Source organism: Mobula hypostoma, chromosome 8, assembly GCF_963921235.1.
Source record: "Mobula hypostoma chromosome 8, sMobHyp1.1, whole genome shotgun sequence".
In the NCBI taxonomy this organism is placed as follows: Eukaryota; Metazoa; Chordata; class Chondrichthyes; order Myliobatiformes; family Myliobatidae; genus Mobula; species Mobula hypostoma.
In genome coordinates, this window is record NC_086104.1 from 139,052,995 (window position 1) to 139,073,557 (window position 20,563).

Genomic DNA, 20,563 nt, shown 5'->3' on the forward strand with positions numbered 1-20,563 from the left:
AGGACAAAGTCCCCGACACGGAAATCCTGGAACAAGCTGGGCTCTGCAGCGTCTACACCCTCCTGCTGAAAGCCCAAGCCAGGTGGGCTGGACATGTGGTCAGAATGCCAGACAGCCGATTGCCTGAGCAGCTGCTGTACGGAGAACTGTGTCAGGGCAAGCGCTCAGTTGGGGGGCAGAAGAAACGTTACAAAGACTGCCTGAAAGCGTCCCTCAAAGGCCTGGGTGTTGACATCAACACGTGGGAGACACTTGCCCTCGACCGTCCAGCTTTGCACAGCAAGATCACCACAGGAGCCCATGCAGCTGAAGTCAGGCGCATCATTGAGGTGCAACGAAAGCGTGCTGTGCGCAAGGCCCGAACAGCATCCACTGCCACAACAGCACCCACCCACTTGTGTCCCACATGTGGGCGAGCCTTCAGGGCCCGGACTGGCCTCATCAGTCACCTCCGGACCCACAGCCACCAGTCTCCCATTTGACTTTGAAGCCATGGTCATCTTCGACTATGAAGGACGAACAACAACAACTGCTCAATACTAATGCTGATGATGCTGTCTGTCACCATATTGATGATTGAGAGCAGCCTGATTGGATGTTAGTTGGCTTTATCTTTTCTGTGAGCAGGATGTACCTGGACAAGTTTCCACGTTGTCCAGCAGATGCCAGTGTTGTAACTGTACTGGAACAGCTTGGCTCAAGGCACACACGAGGAATTCTGCAGATGCTGGAATTTCAAGCAACACACATAAAAGTTGCTGGTGAATGCAGCAGGCCAGGCAGCATCTCTAGGAAGAGGTACAGTCGACATTTCGGGCCGGGACCCGTCGTCAGAATTAACTGAAGGAAGTGCTAGTAAGAGATTTGAAAGTGGGAGTGGGAGGGGGAGATCCAGAATGATAGGAGAAAACAGGAGGGGGAGGGATGGAGCCAAGAGCTGGACAGGTGATTGGCAAAAGGGATATGAGAGGATCATGGGACGGGAGGCCTAGGGAGAAAGAAAGGGGGAGGGGGGGAAACCCCAGAGGATGGGCAAGGGGTATAGTGAGAGGGACAGAAAGAGAAAAAGGAGAGAGAGAAAAAGAATGTGTGTATATAAATAAATAACAGATAGGGTACGAGGGGGTGGTGGGGCATTAGCGAAAGTTTGAGAAGTCAATGTTCATGCCATCAGGTTGGAGTCTACCTAGACGGAATATAAGGTGTTGTTCCTCCAACCTGAGTGTGGCTTCATCTTGGCAGTAGAGGAGTCCGTGGATAGACATATCAGAATGGGAATGGGATGTGGAATTAAAATGTGTGGCCACTGGGAGATGCTGCTTTCTCTGGCGGACAGAGCGTAGGTGTTCAGCAAAACGATCTCCCAGTCTGCGTCGGGCCTCGCCAATATATAGAAGGCCACATCTCAACAGCTCAAGGCATTGCTGGTTCTGGAGTGCAGATCTTTGGTACTGCAGCTGAAGAGCTTGGATAGAGCAAAGACACAGCCACGTCCCGGCTGTAACCCTGAATACCTACAGAACTACCTGCGTCTCTGTTCAAGATGGTCATTGGTGTGAAGATAAGTACAGCTTGATATTAATGTCGATGATGCTTCTGTAGCCTCTGTGCTTTCCCATACTCTTGGCCACTCCTTAATCTAATGTGGATACAACTGACTGGACCATTAGACCATAAAACATAGGGACAGAATTAGGCCATTCAGCCCATCGAGTCTGCTCGGCCATTCCATCATGGCTGATTTATTATCCCTCTTAACCCAATTCTCCTGCTCTCTGCCTGTAACCTTTACAACACGCTGGAGGAACTCAGCAGGTCGGGCAGCATCCATGGAAACGATCAGTCGATGTTCGGGCCGGAACCCTTCGTCAGGACTGTAGGGGGAAGGGGCAGAGGCCCCATAAAGAAGGTGGGGGGATGGTGCGAAGGAGAAGGCTGGTAGGTTCCAGGTGAAAAACCAGTAAGGGGAAAGATAAAGGGGTGGGGGAGGTGATAGGCAGGAAAGGTGAAGAAGGAATAGGGGAAAACACAATGGACAGTAGAAGGAGGTGGAACCATGAGGGAGGTGAAAAGCAGCTGAGGGAGGGGGCAGAGTGAAATAGGGACAGGGGAAGGGAGGGGGAGGGAAATACCGGAAGCTGGAGAATTCTATGTTCATACCAAGGGGCTGGAGACTACCTAGACGGTATATGAGGTGTTGCTCCTCCAACCTGAGTTTAGCCTCATCATGGCAGTAGGGGAGGCCATGTATGGACATATCCGAATGGGAATGGGAAGCAGAGTTGAAGTGGGTGGCAACCGGGAGATCCTGTCTGTTGTGGCGGATGGAGCGGAGGTGCTCGACGAAGCGATCCCCCAATCTGCGTCGGGTTTCACCGATTTAGAGGAGGCCGCACCGGGAGCACCGGATGCAATAGATGAAGTGTTGCCAGATTTCTTGCATCTACTGTCTCTCTTGTGTATCCATCTGGCTACTGTCTGTTGTTTTTTGCTGCTTAGCACCCATATAGAACAGTGTGGTAGCTAAACTACACTGACCGCTCATCATCTGCACGTCTGCCTCGGAGTCAGAGTCAGAATCAGGTTTATTATCACCAATGTACACTCAATGGCCTCTTTATTAGGTCAACCTGTACACCTGCTCATTATTGCAAATATCTAAACCAGGGGTGGCCAACCTTTTACATTCCATGCATCAATTTTTTCACTCATGAGTTCAGATGCACCATACAACTCTTGTACCCCCATTCAATTCTTGTAAAAATATGTTAATATAGAACTTGTGTGTGAAAAATTTGCATCTGAATTTGTGCATGAAAACATTGACGCATGGAATGTAAAAGATTGGCCATCCCTGGTCTGATCAGTCAATCACGCAGCAGCAACTCAATGTATAAAAGCATGCAGATGTGGTCAAGAGGTTCAGCTGTTGCTCAGACCAAACAACAGAATCAGGAGGAAATGTAAAGCTGCACACGCAACATGCTGGAGGATCCATGGAAAAGAGTAAACAGTTGACGTTTTGGGCCGAGACCCTGCTGTGAAATGTGATCTGCATGACTTAGACTGTGGAATGATTGTTGGTGCCAGACAGGGTGGTTTGAGTATCTTAGAAACTGCTGATCCCCTAAAATTTTCATGCACAACGGTCTGTAGAGTTTACAAAGAATATTGTATTAAACAAGAAGCAGCAGTTCTGTGGATTAACTGGTCACATGGCTGTAATTGGACAGCACAGGCTTGTTGGGCCAGAAGGACCTTTTACTGTGCTGTATCTCCAAAGCAAAAATAAATAAATAATCAATTAAACTTTCCCAGCCTGCCGCAGGGCCTCCTGGAGTGTAGCAGTGTGAGAACTCGGTGGTTCTGTGAATCAATCTGCTTGTATGTCTGCACTTCCAGAGTATCATTCAGAATATAGATCACTGGATATTCCAGCACAACCCAGGCCCTTCAGCCCATGATGCTATGCTGACCTTTTAACCCACTCCAATATCATTCTAACACTACCCTGCCACATTTCCACATTTTCCTTTCATCCATTTTTCTAACAGAGTCTTAAATGTCTCTAATGGATCTGCTTCTACCACCATCCACGCACTCACCACTCTCTGTACACGCAGTACGTCTGAAATCCTGCCTATACTTTCCTCAAATCACCTTACAAATTATGCCCTCTCATATTAGCCATTTCTGTCCTGGGAAAAGTCTCTGGTTGGCCACTCAATCTAAGACTCTCATCATCTGTCAAGTGACCTCTCATTCTCTCTCACTCCAAAAAGATAAGCCCATGCTCGCTCAACCTTTCCTCAGGAGACAAGCCCTGTAATTCAGTGTGGCAGGGGAATAAATGGAAAACCGGGATTTTATGGAATTATTTTTATTTGAGAATAAATGCTCATCACCTCCACCTTTGAATGCAAATTATCTATTGCAGCATTGGGTTGCACATGGGGGAGCACGATCTTGTAGCGATTGGGATGATGCTTTATAGTGCCGGTGATCGGAAGATCGAGCTCCAGCCCCTGCCGCTCTCTGTGAAGAGTCTGTACGCTCTCCCCGTGACTGCGTGGGCTTTCTTCAGCTGCTCTAGCTTCCTCACACATTCCAAAAGATGCAAGGGTTTTGGATTAGGAAGTTGTGAGCATGCCATGTTTGTGCCGGGAGCATGACGGTGCTTGTGGGCTGCCCACAGCGCATCTCGGACTCTGATGGTTATCGACGCAGACAATGCATTTCACTGCATGTTTCAATGTTTCGATGTGCATTAGACAAATAAAGCCAATCTTTAAATTTCTCTTTGAAAATGAGTCAGAAAACTCCTATGTAATTTTGCATCGATCAGAAGCAGAAAATGTTGATACTTCAAACGCTCACATGACCAAGGATAGGCTATCTCGTTTTTATTCGGATATATCTCCCTTTTCTAATAGATGTACTAATGGAGAAGCTTCACTAATTCATATGTTTTAGACATGTCCGAGTCTTAGGAAATACTGGAAGGAAGTATTTCAAACTTTCTCTGTACTTTTCAAAGTAAATTTTAAGCCTAACCCTTTGACTGCTTTATTCGGTATTGTTGGAGAAAAAGTTATTATTCTGGAGACACCTGATTTGCACGTTTTGGCTTTTATCTCTCTTATAACTTGGAGGACGCTCTTGCTTAAATGGAAGGATGTCGTTCTGTCTACTCACACCCAATTGTTACGTGATGTTATGTCATGTTTAAATTTAGAAAAGATCCGTTGTTCAATTTCTGAATCTATCCAAGACTTTCACACATTGTGGGGACCAGTTTTGAACTATTTTCAAAATCTTTGATTTGTTGTTAAAGTACATATGTTGGCTAATAACATATTTCACTATATGATAAGGATTTTTTTCCTTCTTTCTTTCTTTACCAAGCAGCTCCGATCTTGGTAGTGGGTTTAGATTTTTTTTCTGTATAATAATAAAATTATCATAATTCAATATTATGATTTAATTTAATTTACATGAATATAGAGTAATGAGATTGCAAGCGTGATTCAAATATATATTGGTATTATTTTATCTTTTTTTGACTTATGATATATATATTCTGTATTCTTTATGTAGAAATTAATAATAAAAATATTGAAAAAGAAAAAGATACTTCAAACACTCTCCTGCCCTTTCTTCCTCAAGATTGTGATTGAGCAGTTCTGTTGTTTATTACATTTAGTTATGTCAATGGAATAAATAGAGAGTAAACAGGCTTTGGGAGATTCACTTCTTCAATATATAGATAAATTGAGCAAATGATATTTGGGGCAGGTAACTGGGAGATCAGAGATGATAGCTCTCATCTGAGGTAACACAAAAAATGCTGAAGGAATTCAGCAGCAAGTCGGGCGGCATGTACGGAGAGGAATAAAGAGCTGAGGCTTCGGACCAAGACCCTTCTTCAGCACTGGAAGGGGAGGGGGAAGGAGCCAGAATAAGAAGGTGGGAGGTGGGGGTGGGGGAACATTGGAGGAGGGGAATGAGGGCAAGCTTGCAGGTGATAGGTGAGACCAGGTGAGGGGAACGGTGGGTGGGGGTTGGAGTGATGAAGTAAGAAGCCGGGAGTGGGTAGGGGAGAGAATAGGTGAAAGAGGTAAAGGTCTAAAGTGGAAGGAATCTGATAGAAGAGGACAACGGACCATGGAAGAAAGGGGAGGAGAAAGAGGCACCAGAGGGAGGTGATGCCAGGTGAGGAGAAGCAAGGGGTGAGACAGTCACCAGAATGGGAAATAAAAAAGAGAGAAGGGGGAGTGGGGAAAAATTACTGGAAGTCAGAGAAATTGATGTCCATGCCATGTGGTTGGAAGCTACCTGGATGGAATATGAGGTGTTGTTCCTTCAGCTTGAGTGTGGCCTCATCATGGCAGTAGAGGAGGTTACGGACAGACATGTCGGAATGGGAATTCAAATTGAAATGGGTGACCATCATGAAATCCCGCCTTTCATAGCAGAAGGAGAAAAAGTGCTCGATGAAGTGGTCCCCTAATCCATGTCGGGTCTCAATGATGTAGAGAAGATCGTACAGTACCTGGAGCTCCAGACACAGTAGATGACCCCGAAGGACTCACAGGTCTTCTCATATAAAGGACTGTTTGGGGCCCTGAATGGTGGAGAGGGAGGGGTTGTAGGGGCTGGAATGGCACTTAGCATGCTTGTTGGGATAAGTGCCAGAGGGAGATCAGTGGGGAGGAATGAGCGGACAAGATAGTCATGTGGAGACTGATCCCTGTAGAGAGCAGAGAGTGGGGAAGGAGGGGGAAAGATGTGCTTGGTAGCAGGATCCTGTTGTAGATGGCAGAAGTTAATGAAAATGATATGCTAGATACAGAGGTTAATGGGGTGATAGGTAAGGACACGGGGAACAATATCTCCGTAATAGTGGTGGGGGGAGGGGAGAAGAGAAGGATGGTGTGAGGGCAGTCGTGAGGAAAATGGAGAAGATGCAGATGAGAGCAGTATTGATGGCGGTGGAAGGCACCACTTATTGAAAAAGGAGGACATGCTCCAGATCTTCCAAACTGGAAAGCGTCATGCTGAGAACAGATGAGGTGGAGATGGAGGAACTGGGAAAAGGGGATAGCACTTTTACAATTGGCAGGGTCAGGAGAGAGATCGTCAAGATAACTGCGGGAGTCAGTAGGTTTACAAAAGATGTCGGTGGTCAGAAATGGAGACAGCGAGATCGAGAAAGGGGAGGGATGTGTAAGTAAATCTAAAGGCAGGGTGAAGTTTGGAGGCAAAGCTGATGAAATTGATGAACGCAGGATGGGTGCAGGAAGCAGTGCCAATGCAGCCGTCAATGTTGTGCAGAAAGAATTGAGGAGCGTTACCAGTGCAGGCTTGGAACATGGACTGTTCTGCATAGCCAACGAAAGGGCAGGCATAGCTGGGGCTCATGGGGGTGCCTGTGATTGCATTTGGGTTTGGAAAAAGCAGGAGGAGCCGAAAGGGAAATTGTTGAGGAAGAGAGTGGTGGTGGAAGGTAATTGGTTCGGTTTGTTTTCCAGAAAGAAGCAGAGAGCTTTAAGGCTTTCCTGATGGGGAAATACTAGTGTTTAGGGACTGGATGTTCAGAGTGAAATTGAGATTAGGGCCAGGGAACTTAAAGTGATTGAAGTGATCAAGAGCTTGTGAAGTGTCATAGATGTTGGCAGGAAGGGACTGAACCAAGGGGAACAAATCGGGTTGAGGTACGCGGACACGAGCTCAGTAGGGCGGGACCAGGCCTACCTGGGCAGTCAGGTTTGTAGATCTTGGGTAGGAGGTAGAAATGAGCAGGACGGGGTACAGGAACCTTGAGGTTGGTGAAAATGGATAGGAGATCTTCAGAGCTGATGAGATTAGTGATGATGAAGGAGACAGTAGCCTGATGGAAGGAACCTGTTCAAGGGGTAAGTAAGAGGAGGTGTCTGAGAGCTTCCACCTTGCTCAGCAAGGTAGAGGTCAGCCTGCCAGATTATAACTATGCCCCCCTTGTCTGCAGGTTTGGGATTGATGCTAAGAGAGCAGGGCAGTGTGCTCAGCAAAGGTAAGGTTCGAGAAGGAGAAGGAAGTGTTGAAACCAAAACTGTTGACATCTCCTCAATAGTTAGAGGTGAAGAGATCCAGAGCAAGTGGAAGATCAGAGCACTGTGTCCAAGAAGAGGAGGAGGACTGAAGACAGAAGAAGACGTCATTTGTTGGAGTTGGGGAATCCTTGGCAAAGAAGTGGGCTCAGAGATGGTGGTGACGGAGGAAGAACTCAGCATCGTGGAACTCACTGAGGTGTGGGGGACAGCCTCCGAGAGGAGGGGTTGGTGAACACATTGCAGGGATTAGAACTGGGGTCAGCAGAAGGTAGAGAGTTGGAGGGGTCAGAGGGGAAAGGAATGTTGGGAGTTTTGTGGAGATTGAGGAGAAAAGGATATGGCAGCTCAGAGGAATCAAGGGGGGGGGGACAAAGTGTAGAGGGGAGCCTGAGATCAGAGGTTTGAGGGGAGTATTGGCAGAAGACGAGCCATAGAATACAGCGGCAGAGAGACTCTCGGCCTGGACGTGGAGGCAGCCATGGTTGAAGCTGGAGCCAGAGCTGGAGGCTGTCATGGCTGAGGTGGGAGCTGGAGCTGCAGGTGGCAGGGCCCAGGGTCTGCAGGTGGATGATCTTTTGATACTTTCTGGAATCAAGGAAGGTGAAGAACCATCATCTGTAGGCGTGAATCCAGCAGAAGATGAAGCGTTGGAGAGGTCCATGCCAGGCAGTGTAGACTGAGACTCAGAGCTGTGGCAGATAGGGCTCACAGGTTTTTCTGCATGGCGGAGGGGGCTGTGTGTAGAATCCAGAGGGAGAAACGGTGGGAAAAATAGTCAATTGAAAGCAGGTACCCGGCATCTTCACTGCAACTAAGCAGGATGGCCTGGAAATGGAGCTGGAAACCATGTGGCACAAGATGGCAGCAGAGATAAGTTCCCAGGAAGGGACATGTGGTTGTGGTAGTGAGTCTGGGTGAGCACATGGTTGAGGAGTCAGAGAACAAAGATTTAAACTTCTTCAGAGTAGGCATTCTGCAGATGCTGGAGATCTTGAACAAAATACAGAAAAGGCTGGAAAAAATCCATGAGCCAGGCAGCATCTGATGGTTAGTTTCTTGGTTTGCTTGGAGGCATCAAGATCTGGAAAGAAGAAATTAATATTTTCAGTACATTTCTTGAAACAAATGTCTTATTACCTGTTCCTTTACCTATTAGCAGGTTCATGGGCATAGATGCTTCAAAGTTGCCACTTGAGTTGGTAGGATGGTTAAGGGGGTATGTGATCTGTTGGTCTTCATTAGTCGGGGGATTGAATTCAAGAGCCGCGAGGTAATATTGCAGCTCTATAAAACCCTGGTTAGCAAAGACTTGGAATATTCCTATAACGAACTGTTTATTATAGTTGACTGTATTTCCCTCCATAGATGCTGAGCTCTTCCTGCATTTTGTGTGTGTAGCAGGTGAATCATGAAGTGCTTTCCCTTCGTTTAATTTTCATTTACAGAAGCTGCTCTATCTGCTGAAACCTTTCAGCAATTTGGTTTTTGCTCCAGAATCCAGCATCTGCAGTTTGTTGTGTCTTGGTTTATTTCAAGTTTAAGAGGAAGTTAGATAAGGCCCTTGTGGCTAAAGGGATCAGGGGGTATGGGGGGAAGGCTGGTACAGGGTTCTGAGTTGGATGATCAGCCATGACCATACTGAATGGCAGTACAGGTTCGAAGGGCCGAATGGCACCTGCACCTATTTTCTATGTTTCTATGTTAAGTTCAAGTTCAAGTTTATTGTCACTTGACGGTACATATGTACAAACGACACAGCGTTCCTCTGGAACACGATACACCCAAAAAACATACGACACAAACAGCACATAAATCAAAATATTACCATAAATAAGTTAATACAGTGTAATTCAAAATGCATGGAACACAGGCAAACAGTAAACTGGACAGTATACGGTAAACAGCTCGCTGACCGAGTGACAACACCTCAGTGGAGGCAGGGTATTCATTAGTATCAAAGCCTGAGGTAAGATGCCGCTATCCAGTCTGGCGGTCCTAGTCCTGATGGTTCTGCACCTCCTTCCTGATGGTAATAGGTCAAAGAGATTGTGGGATGGGTGGTAGGGAGCCTCACAATGCTTTGGGCCCTTCATCTGCAACATCCCAGTAAGTGTCACAAACCGGGGGAAGGAAGACCACGGTGATCCTCTAGGTGGTGTTTTCTCTCCTCTGTCTTGCAGTCTGCTGCCCTGAAGCTGGCGCACCACATAATGATGCAGCCAGACAGGGCACTCCCAGCGGTGCTCCTGTAGTCAGACGTTAGAATGGGGGCGGGGAGCCTTGCACACCTCAATCTCCTCAGGAAGTGTCAATGCTTCTGTGCCTTCCTGACTAGTGAGGAGGTGTTGTGGGTCCAGGTTAGGGTGTCCTTTATGTGCGCGCCAAGGAACTTCTCTGTTCTTCACTCTCTCTACAGCAGAGCCATTGATGTGCAAAGGAGAGTGGTCGACCTGCACCTTCCTGAAGCCCACAGTCGACTCTTTTGTCTTGTCCACTCTGAGATTCAGGTTGTTGTTCCTGCACCATTTCACAAGCCTCTCAACCTCCTCTCCGTATGCCGATATATTGATAAGGCCAACCACTTGATGATGCGGTTTGAGTTAAATGTGGTAATGCAGTCGTGAGTCAGCAGTGTGAACAGCAGCGAGCTGAGCAGACAGCTCTGCGGTGCACTCGGGGAGCTGCAAACGCCATCTGCAGTGAACTCTCAGCGGGCTCTCACTACCGAGGTGTTCACACAGCAGTTCTCATGGGTGTAGACATGCAGACATCCTCCATGGCATTTGCCAGAAACCGCAACATTTCTGTCCACCCGAAAGGAGATTAGGCCTTCTAGTTGGGTGGCGAAGCCTGAAGTGGTGTCTTGAAGCCACGTTTCTGTCAGGACAAAGGTGCAACAATTCCCCATTTCTCCTTGCCTGGGATGCAGACATAGGCAATCAATCCCGTTTATTTTCTGGCGATCGGATGTTAGCGAGTAGAACCGACAGAGCGCGGGCTGGCTTGGATCCACTTTAAGACTTGCGTTAATACCGGCGAGGTTACTGAGCTTCTGCGTTTGAGCGCTCCGCTTCCCTCGAGTAGCTGTAATAGACCGCAGCACGGAGCGAGAGGCCGCTCCCCACATTGTCCATAACTGCGCGGCACCTTTGTTATTCTGCTCGTTAGTGAGATAGACTGGACAAGAAAGCTCACCGTTGGTTGGAGCCAGAGTGGCTAATGCGTCCATGCGCATCGCCATCTTCTTGACAAGACTAGTGTAATTCAGCTTCCTGCCCTCCTATTCATTTTCACCTACCAACATTGTTTTCTTCTTCAAAACCATCTCGATTCTCCCTGAGCTTCCTATTAAGTATATTCACGCCGTTTTTCTCAGTCACACTTGTGGCTGTGACTTCCACATTCTCAAGTTAAACTAACTTGCCCACTATCAGACATACACAAGAGATTCTGCAGATGCTGGAAATCCAGAGTAACGCACACAAAATGCCGGAGGAAATCAGCAGGTCAGGCAGCATCTATAGAGAAGAACAAAGAGCTGATGTCTCAGGTTGAGACCCTTCATAAGGACGTACCCTGACCACAGCGTCAGAGAATAAACAGTAACTTTATTTGTCACATATATATTGAAACTTTGATGCATATAGTGAAATGCATCTTTTTGCTTCAATGATCAACACAATCCGGGGATGTGATGGGGGCAGCTCACATTAGTGAACAAGAATAGTGAATAAAAGTAAGGGAGGAATAAAACTGAGACCCCAAAGGTGGATGATTATCTCCTACTGAACGATGGCTAACATCGCCACCAAAGTGCTAATCAATTCCGCACTCTTGTTACTACACCAATTTCATTGCTGAGTGTTCGTAACCTTACCTTGGGGGCTGGTGGATGCATTGGCTTGGATAGTGGAACCTGTGAGACAGGAGGCTGCAAGAAAGTCAAAGTCAAAGTAAAATTTATTATCAAAGTGCAGTAGTGAACAAAAGCGAAGGAGGAATAAAACTGAGATGCTGAAGGTATTGGATATCAGCCTGGGATGAATATCGCCCACTGAACTACGGCTAACATTGACACCAAGGTGCTAATCAATTCCGCACTCTTGTTACGACACCGATTTCATTGCTGAGCCTTCGTGACCTTACCTTGGGGGGTGGATGCATTGGCTTGGATGGTGGAACCTGTGGGACAGGATGCTGCAAGAAAGTTAAAGTAAATTTTATTATCAAAGTGCATATACTGTATGTACGATACCCTGCCTTGAAATTCATTTTCTTGAAGGCATTTACAGGAAAATAAATACCATAGACATGACTAAAAACTATATATAAACACAGACTGACAAATAACCAATGTGCCAAAAAAGATAACTTGTGCAAGTACATAAAAAATGTGATGACAAGAGTTGTAAGATTCCTTGAGAGTAAGTCTGCAGGTTGTAGAATTATTCAGGGTTGTGGACCCAGGTCCTTTGTTCATATTCATTCATGGAACTAGAGTTTGTGGTGGGGGGCGGGGTGTAGCATTTATTGCTCATTTCCAACCACCCCTGGGAAAGGGCTGGTGGATTACCTTCCTGACTCTGTGAGATTGAGAGACCAATGTTGCCTCTTCTATATTGTTCTGATGGTTTTCCAATCCCAGGGAATTCTGGCTCCTTGCCCCGAATTTCTGCACGTCTTTCAAATTATGTTGTAGCAGGTGCAAGGATTAATTTGAGAAAGAACAACATGAAAACATTCTGTTGATCTGAAAATAACCATGAAAATTACATTCATTGATCTGAAAGCAAGTCTGCCGGGAGGCTGGAGGAAATATACTCAGTGGCCAATTTATTAGATATACCTGTACTCTAGTTTGTTAATGCTAATATTTAATCAGCTAATCATGTGGCATCAACTCAATGCATAAAAATATGGAGGCATGGTCAAAAAGTTCAGTTGTTGCTCAGATCAAACCTCAGAATGGGGAAGATACGTGATCTAAGTCAGTGGTCCCCGACTTCTGGGCCGCGGACTGATACCGGGCCGCGAAACATGCAGGGGTGCAACGGTAGCCGGAGTGCACCCAGCACATCTTTAAGAAAATAAGCCGAAATAAACAAGCTAATTAATTAGGTGCCGCCCGGCACGTAAATGTCGGCTCAGATCAGAGGCGAACATTGCGTAGAGCAAGTGAAATTAGCATTCGCCTCTGATTTGGGCCGACATTTACGTGCCGGGCGGCACCTAATTAATTAGCTTGTTTATTTTGGCTTTTTTCTTAAAGATGTGCTGGGTGCGTTCCAGCTACCGCTGCACCCCTTTGCATGCTTCGCGGCCCAGAGGTTGGGGACCACTGATCTAGGTGACTTTAACCACGGAATGATTGCTGGTGCCAGACAGGGTGGTTTGAGTATCTCAGAACCTGCTGATCTCCTGGGATTTTAACGCACAACAGTCTTTAGAGTTTGCAGAGAATGGTTCAAAACAAAAATCCAGTGAGCAGCAGTTCTGCAGGTGAAAATGCTTTGTTAATGAGAGAGGTCATGGGGAATGGGCAGACTGGTTCAAGCTGACAGGAAGGTGAATAAACATACTTTACAACAGATGTGTGCAGAAGAGCATCTCTGAATGCACAACATGTTGAATCTTGAAGTGGATGGGTGGAGCAGCAGAAGATCATGATCAGGAGGTGCAGGAAGTACATAATAAATGTCGTCACAAAGTGTATTTTTACAGTATATGAAGAAATATCATGGGATATTCTGCATTAATTCAAGAAGCGAAACTTTGCATGGGTTTAAACTTCACCTCAATGAATGCGGATAGTTAATACTGGAAAATGGGTAATTTCACCATTTTTAACTATGGGGATACTGTAGCTTCCCTTCAGTAGCCTGAATGAGGAGCTTATCGTTTCCCTCACAAGAGAATTGATGAAGTACAGATATCCCAGCGACCACAAAATCTTGATAGCAGGCATTGAGGTCTGGACAGGCAGAAAGTGGAAGGCCCAGGAAGTAGGGGAAATGGGCGAGCCGTGTCTGAGACACAGGGATCTGTTAGAGACAGTGGTGGCTGGTTAGGCGGGCCTGGGCAGCTTCCCTTCAACCCTCTTTGACAGTACCCAAAGAGGGGTCGATGCAGTACGGTCCAGGAAGAGGTTGTGAGCAGCTGTTGCAGAAGTCTGCACCATCAGGATGGGAGGAATGGGGCAGCACGGTGCTCGAACAAAGTGGGAGGGTGCACTGAAGTGGAAGATCTCCTGGTCCAACATCTGGCAGGCAGAACCCCAGCACATCAAGTTTATCATCCAGGTTGCATACAACATCCTGCCCAGTCCGGTGAACTGTTTCACTTGGGGCAAAAGTGAGGCACCATCATGTCGTATCTGCCCTGGCAGAGCGACCCTGGAACAAATCTTCAGCAGCTGCCCAAAAGCCCTGGGAAAAGGCCACCTCTTCTGGCACCATGACCAGATGCTGAAGGCAGTGGCAGGAAGTATCTCCTTGGCCGTTTACAACAGGAAGCACCTCCGCCAACACAGAAAGCTCATAGCTTTTGTCAAAGATGGAGACCAACCACAGCCTCAGCCCAGATCACCAGCAGGGCTGTTTGCCAAGGCAGCTGACTGGCAACTGAAAGTTGATCTCGGCAAGCAATTAAAGTTCCCTGACTTTATTGCATCATCATCCCTGAGGCCTGACATGATCATTCTGTCAGAAACCTTGCTGCAGCTGGACATGGTAGAACTGACAGTGCCTTGGGAAGACTGGATTGAGAAGGCATTTGAGCGCAAGAAGGCCAAACACCAGGAGCTGGTCGAACAGTGCCAGAGACAAGGGTGTAGGGTTTGTTGGGAGCATATAGAAGTGGGGTGTAGAGGTTTCATTGGCAGCTCGCTCTGCAGAACCTACCCTCCTTCAGACGGGCTTAGAGAAAGATTGCGAGACCTTAGTTGAATATTTGAATTTTCAAGCCATTCATTTCGTCTGCACTTTTCTACTCTCTCCTTGCCATTACGGGGGGCTGTAAAGAGAAGAGCCACCTGGACTGTCACAGAGGCTGCTGAGCAAGCCTCCAGGTGACTATGGGTCAAAAGGTGTGACCCGTGGACCAATGCTGCTGGGACACATCAACCCTGGCTGGGTCTCTGGGGCGAAGGTGTTTGAGGTTGAAAGATCCGAAACACCTGATGACTCCAGGTTACATCACTGATGATGAGTCCCAGCTCATCCTAAGCAACCTCAGCATCATAATTTAGGTACTCAGTTTGGGATGGGTTCCTCATTTCATATGCCATTCCTTGCTCATAGTCCCCTCCTGCATCCTATTGACTACTTGGATCATCTCAGTAAATCACTTGGCGTTTCTAGTCGAAGCACCCAGCTCCTCCTGACTTTGCTGCAATGGTGCCTCTACCTCACCCCTCCAGTGATGCCAGTTCAATCCTGACCTCAGGTGCTATCTGCCTGGGGTTGGCACATTGTCCCTGTGACTATGCAGTTTCCTTTGGTTGTCAGAGACAGCCATAGATCCATGCAGCATGAAAATAGGCCAATCGACCCACTGTGTCTATGCTGACCAATTTCCTTCCACATCCCAAAGATATACGAGTTGGATAATTAGTTGCTGTAGATCACCTGTCAGTGTAGATGGGTTATTGAACCACAGAGCACCACAACACAGAAAATACCAGTTTCCTCTTCAGTCCAATCTACTTGCAACCAGACCATAACCCTCCATAGCTTTCTCATCCATGCAACTATCCAAACTTCTCTCAACTGTGACAATTGAATTCACATCTACCACTTCCACTGGCAGCTCATTTCACACTCGCACCATCCTCTAAGTGAAGTTGCTTCCCCCTCAGATGTCACCTTTCACCCTAAATCTATGACCTCTAGTTCTCATCTCAACCATTCTGGGAAGAAAAAGCGTGCGTGCACGCATTCACTCTATCTATACCCCTGATAATTTTGTGTATCTCTATTAAAATCCTCTCATTCTCCTGCGCTCCAGGGAATATCGTCCTGACCTTTTAAACCTTTCCCTGCTGTTCTCCAAGTCTCAGCAATGGCTGTGTAAATGTTCTCTTTCAGTCTTACCGATATTATAAATAATAAAAGCCAAGGATAACAGGTTTAGGGAAACGTGGCTTTTGAGAGATATTGAGGCCCTGGTTAAGGAAAAAAAAGAGGTGCATAACAGGTAAAGGCAAATAGGAACAAAGGAGTTACTTGAGGTGTATAAGAAATGCAAGACAACACTTCAGAAGGCGGGACTAAGTAGTTATGGCACCCAACGGCGACTTCTTTGCTTGCATCTTCGAAAACAGTTCTATTTCCATCTTTAATATCTCTATTTTTCCCTTTCAAGGTTCTTTTGAAGACTACAGTCTGACTACAGTCCTTTGCGGGAATGGGACCCACTCTTGGGGTTCCAGAATCGGCCACTATTCGGCATGCCAAAAGCTTGGCCTAAGATTTCGGCACGGATTCAGAAGCCTGCGATCTCGAGGAATTGGAGACGGGCGGATCAGGGTCGGTGTCAGGCACAGAGCTCGACAAAAGCGACGTAACGGACTTTTAACATCATAAACCAACGAGTTGTTTGTTATGTCTCCCTGCTCATTGGAAAATGGAGACACTTCTTTCTCCCTTATTGGGAGAGAGAGAGAGCCTGCAGCATGATGAGTTACCGGGTGAACAATGTAGTCTTTGAAGTAACTGCAAGTCTGTGTCTTTGCTATTGCTTTGCTCACGCTTGAGTGCTAGTAGGGGGTGTGTTTTATTTTTGCTGGTGGGGGAGGGGAGATTGTTGCTCACTGCTGCTTACACACAGGAGGGGGGAGCTGGGGGGGACTTTGGGGTTCTAACATCTAACTGTCATTCATTTTTCGGATACTCCTCTGTTTTCGTGGATGGTTGCGAAGAAAGAGCGTTTCAGGATGTATCTTGTATACCTTACTCTGACATTAAATTGTACCTTTGAACCTTTGAGGGGGAAATCAGGAGGGCTAAAAGAAGGCACGAGGTGGCTCTAGCAGACATGGTGAAGGGTTTCTGCAGATATGTTAAGAGCAAAAGGATTCCGGGGACAAAATTGGTCCTCTGGAAGATCAGAATGGCAATCTATGCACGGAAACAAAACAAATGAGGGGGATCTTAAATGGATTTTTTTGCATCTGTATTTACTCGGGGGATGGACACAGAGTCTATAGAAGTGAGACAAAGCAGTAGCAAGGTCATGGACCCTATACAGATTATAGAGGAGGAGGTGGTTGCTGTTGGACCAGGAGGTGTTTTACATAGTGGGCGAGGCCTCTGTTGGTCAGGGTCAACCATGGATGTTGTGTCCTAGCTGTCTAGAAACACAAAGCCGGGCAGTACAATATGGAAAGCAAGCTGCTACCTATATAGCAAGTTTCTCCTCTCCACACGTCTGATGAACCCAAATGGATAGCAGGGACCAAAACATTTTGGTACCAGAGGCATCGTAGAAGTTGCCAGTCAGCATTGAACTCAACGTAAGACTGTCTTAGGGACTCCAGCTCCGGATTTTTCCCTTGGGGTTTACTCCTGAACCCTATCCCATGTCTGGGAAATCAGCTGCAAGGCAGCAGAGTTTGAGATCGGAGTTTTCTTTTTCCTAGGTGAATGGCTGACAAGCCCCATCGGCCAAAAGCGACTGGTTTTAAGGCACCAGTGACCCACCTTTGCCCCTTCTCCTGTCAGGAATGGTTCTGCTGGGCTTAGTAGCTAAGCCACACATGAAGGTCAGGAGCTGGACTTGGGTGTCAGAGGCTATCTGAGGCGCACACCATTGGGAGCATTTACTAGGTAGTGGGAGCTTGTCCCCATTACCACTTCGGTTATAATAACCTTAAGGAACATATTTTTGGATATCAAGGGAAATAAGAGATATGGTGTCAATACATGAATTTTGGCTGAGATGAAACATCTGCCATGATCTTATTGAAAGGTCACTCAGGCATGAGGGTTGAATGGGTTAACTCCCGCATCCATTTAAATTCTGATGAGATAAAGCATTGGTCCCATTTTTACCATCTTTCCAGGTGTTCGATAGTTTATGCAATATAACATGAGATGTTGCACTTCAGTCAATTGTGGACCATTACTTCACCCAGAATGCAAACCTTATGAATATATGTCCATCCAACTGCTCCTCTACTCAAAGAACTGGGCAGATGGAGTTCAGATGAGTGTGAAGTGATTCACTTTGGAAGGTCAAATTTGAAAGCAGAATATAGAGTTAATAGCATTATTCTTGACAGGGTGGAGGAACAGAGGATCTTGGGATCCACGTCCATAGATTCCTCAAAGTTGCTGTGCAAGTTCAAGGGGTGGTTAATAAGGCACAGTTGTGTGTTGTGCTTTATTAGTTGGGGGTTGAGTTCAAGAGCCAAGAGGTAATTTTGCACATCTATAAAACTCTATTTGGACCACACTTGGAGTATTGTGTTCCGTTCTAGTTACTTATTATAGGAAGAATGAAGAAGCTTTAGAGAGGGTGTAGAGAAGATCTTACAGGACATTGCCTGGATTAGAGAGCTTGACTTATGCAGATAGGTTGAGTGAGCTAGGGCTTTTCTCTTTGAAGAGAAGGAGGATGAGAGATAACTTGATAGAGATGTACAAGAGGAAAAGAGACACAGATTGAGTTCACATTCTGGTTTTTTTTCCCAAGTGCAGGCATGAATAATATCAGGGGGCATAATTCTAAGGTGATTGGAGGAAAGTATAGGGGAAATTTCTTACACAAAGAATGATGAGTGTGTGAAATGCCCTGCTAGGGGTGGTGGTGGTAGAGGCAGATACATTAGGGGCATTTAAACTCTTAGATAGGCACATAGGGAAGATGATAGAAAAATTGAGGGTTATGTGGGAGGGAAAGGTCAGACTAATCTTAGAGTAGGTCTAAAGGTCGACATAACAGTTGGGGCCCGTACAGTATACTGTGCTGTAGTGTTCTATAGTCATAGTCATACTTTATTGATCCCGAGGGAAATTGGGTTTATTTACAGTTGTACCAACCAATATATTCTATATAACTCACACTCTTGCACTGTTTTCTATGCAAACTATTTTTGTGTAATATGGCTGATGGCAGAGTTAAAATTACTTATCTGCTAGAACTTGTGGAGGAAGTGCAACCGAAATTAAGATGAAAAATGCAAAAACCTGACAGCCCGTACCACAGGCTAAAGGGCTGCTTCTATCTCACTGTTATCAGACACTTTAATGGGCTTCTATACCATAAGATGAACTCTTGGCCTCACAATCTACCCGTTATGATCTTGCACTCGATCGTTTGCTTCCACAGCACTCTTCTGGTAGCTTTCATGCTTCACCTGCATTGTTATTGTCTTACCTTGCTCGAGCTCAGTGCAATGTGTAATGATCTGATCTGTATAAACAGTATACAAGACAAAGCTTTCACTGTATCTTGGACAACACACATCAAAGTTGCTGGTGAACACAGCAGGCCAGGCAGCATCTATAGGAAGAAGTACAGTTGACGTTTTGGGCCGACACCCTTCGTCAGGACTAACTGATAGAAGAGCTAGATTTGAAAGTGGGAGGGGGAGGGGAGATCCAAAATGATAGGAGAAGACAGGAGGGGTTTCCCCCCCTCCCCCTTTTCTTTCTCCCTAGGCCTCCTGTCCCATAATCCTCTCGTATCCTTTTTGCCAATCAACTGTCCAGCTCTTGGCTCCATCCTTCCCCCTCCTGTCTTCTCCTATGATTTTGGATCTCCCCCTCCCCCTCCCACTTTCAAATCTCTTACTAGCTCTTCTTTCAGTTAGTCCTGACGAAGGGTCTCGGCCCGAAAAGTCGACTGCACCTCTTCCTATAGATGCTGCCTGGCCTGCTGCGTTCACCGGCAACTTTTATGTGTGTTGCTTGAAATTCCAGCCTCTGCAGATTTCCTTGTGTTTATTGTATCTTGGTACATGTGAGGACAATAAACCAATTCCAATACCAGCTAACCTTCTAAACTGGCTGGTGCTTTAGTCTAAATTGCGATACGCAATAGCATCCGCGCAAGCAAATGAAACCAGAAGCAGCCTGTTGTGGGATGCCAACTTATCTTGGCATGAGTGTTGGGTGCGACTGACTTGGTATATGGAGGAGCGGGGTGAAACATTGAGATTTGATTAGTTTTACTTGTCACATGTACATTGAAACAGCGAAACATACAGTGAAAGGTGTTGCTTGCGCCAGTGACTAACACAGTCCAAGCAGGTGCAGGAGGGCAGCCTACAAGGGTCGCCGTGCTTCTGGCACCAACATAGCAAGCCCGCAACCTACTATTCCTGATCTGTACATCATTGGAATGTGGGGGGGAACTGGAGCATGTGGAGGAAACACACACTGTCAGGGGGAGAACGTACGAACTCCTTACAGACAGTGGTGGGAATTGAACACCCATCGCTGGTCGCTGGTGCTGTAAAGCACTGCGCTAACCGCTACGCTGCTGTACCGTTTGCTGCTCAGCCTTCATTGGACCCTGGAATATAATGGGAGAATGAGTGAGGCGGTGGTGGAGGAAAAACTGTCTTTGGGAACGGAGATTGGGGTGGAAATGGCTGAAAGTGAAGCAACAGAAATGGTATCAGCCGCCTGCTCAGGATGAGTAGCCGTACACATTGAATTCACAGCGTTCCTGCACGCAAGGGGACCCAGAAGCAGACTGCTGTTGGGATGTCCACTTACCTTGCTCGGAGGTTTGGACGCTGGCGGTGGCTTGGCGTACGGAACAGGAGGTGGAGCCCTCGGCATTGGACCCTGGAACATGATGTAGGGATTAGTGAGGTGAGATAACAGATCAGCAGGACAACCATCTTCCAGCTTCTTTCTCTACCTTCCACCTGGCTCTATCTTTCTCTGCCCAGTTTCAATTTCTTTATCTATTTCCACCAATCACCCACCAGGCCTTCGAATGCAAAGGAGCGACGGCTCTCC

General features: G+C 46.6%; 1 protein-coding gene across 1 annotated transcript in view; it reads right to left on the minus strand.

Annotated features, from left to right (window-relative positions):
• Positions 1 to 3,479: 3,479 nt before the first annotated feature.
• The window catches only part of LOC134351004 (zinc metalloproteinase-disintegrin-like crotastatin), a 98,057-nt gene continuing 80,973 nt past the window's right edge, over positions 3,480 to 20,563 (minus strand). The window contains exons 21-24 of the mRNA XM_063056961.1: positions 20,315 to 20,386; positions 11,739 to 11,789; positions 11,470 to 11,523; positions 3,480 to 8,673 (exon numbers count right to left, since the gene is read on the minus strand). Of these exons, the coding sequence (XP_062913031.1) occupies positions 8,641 to 8,673; positions 11,470 to 11,523; positions 11,739 to 11,789; positions 20,315 to 20,386 (210 nt within the window). The 3' untranslated portion in view covers positions 3,480 to 8,640. The remainder of the gene's footprint in view (positions 8,674 to 11,469; positions 11,524 to 11,738; positions 11,790 to 20,314; positions 20,387 to 20,563) is intronic.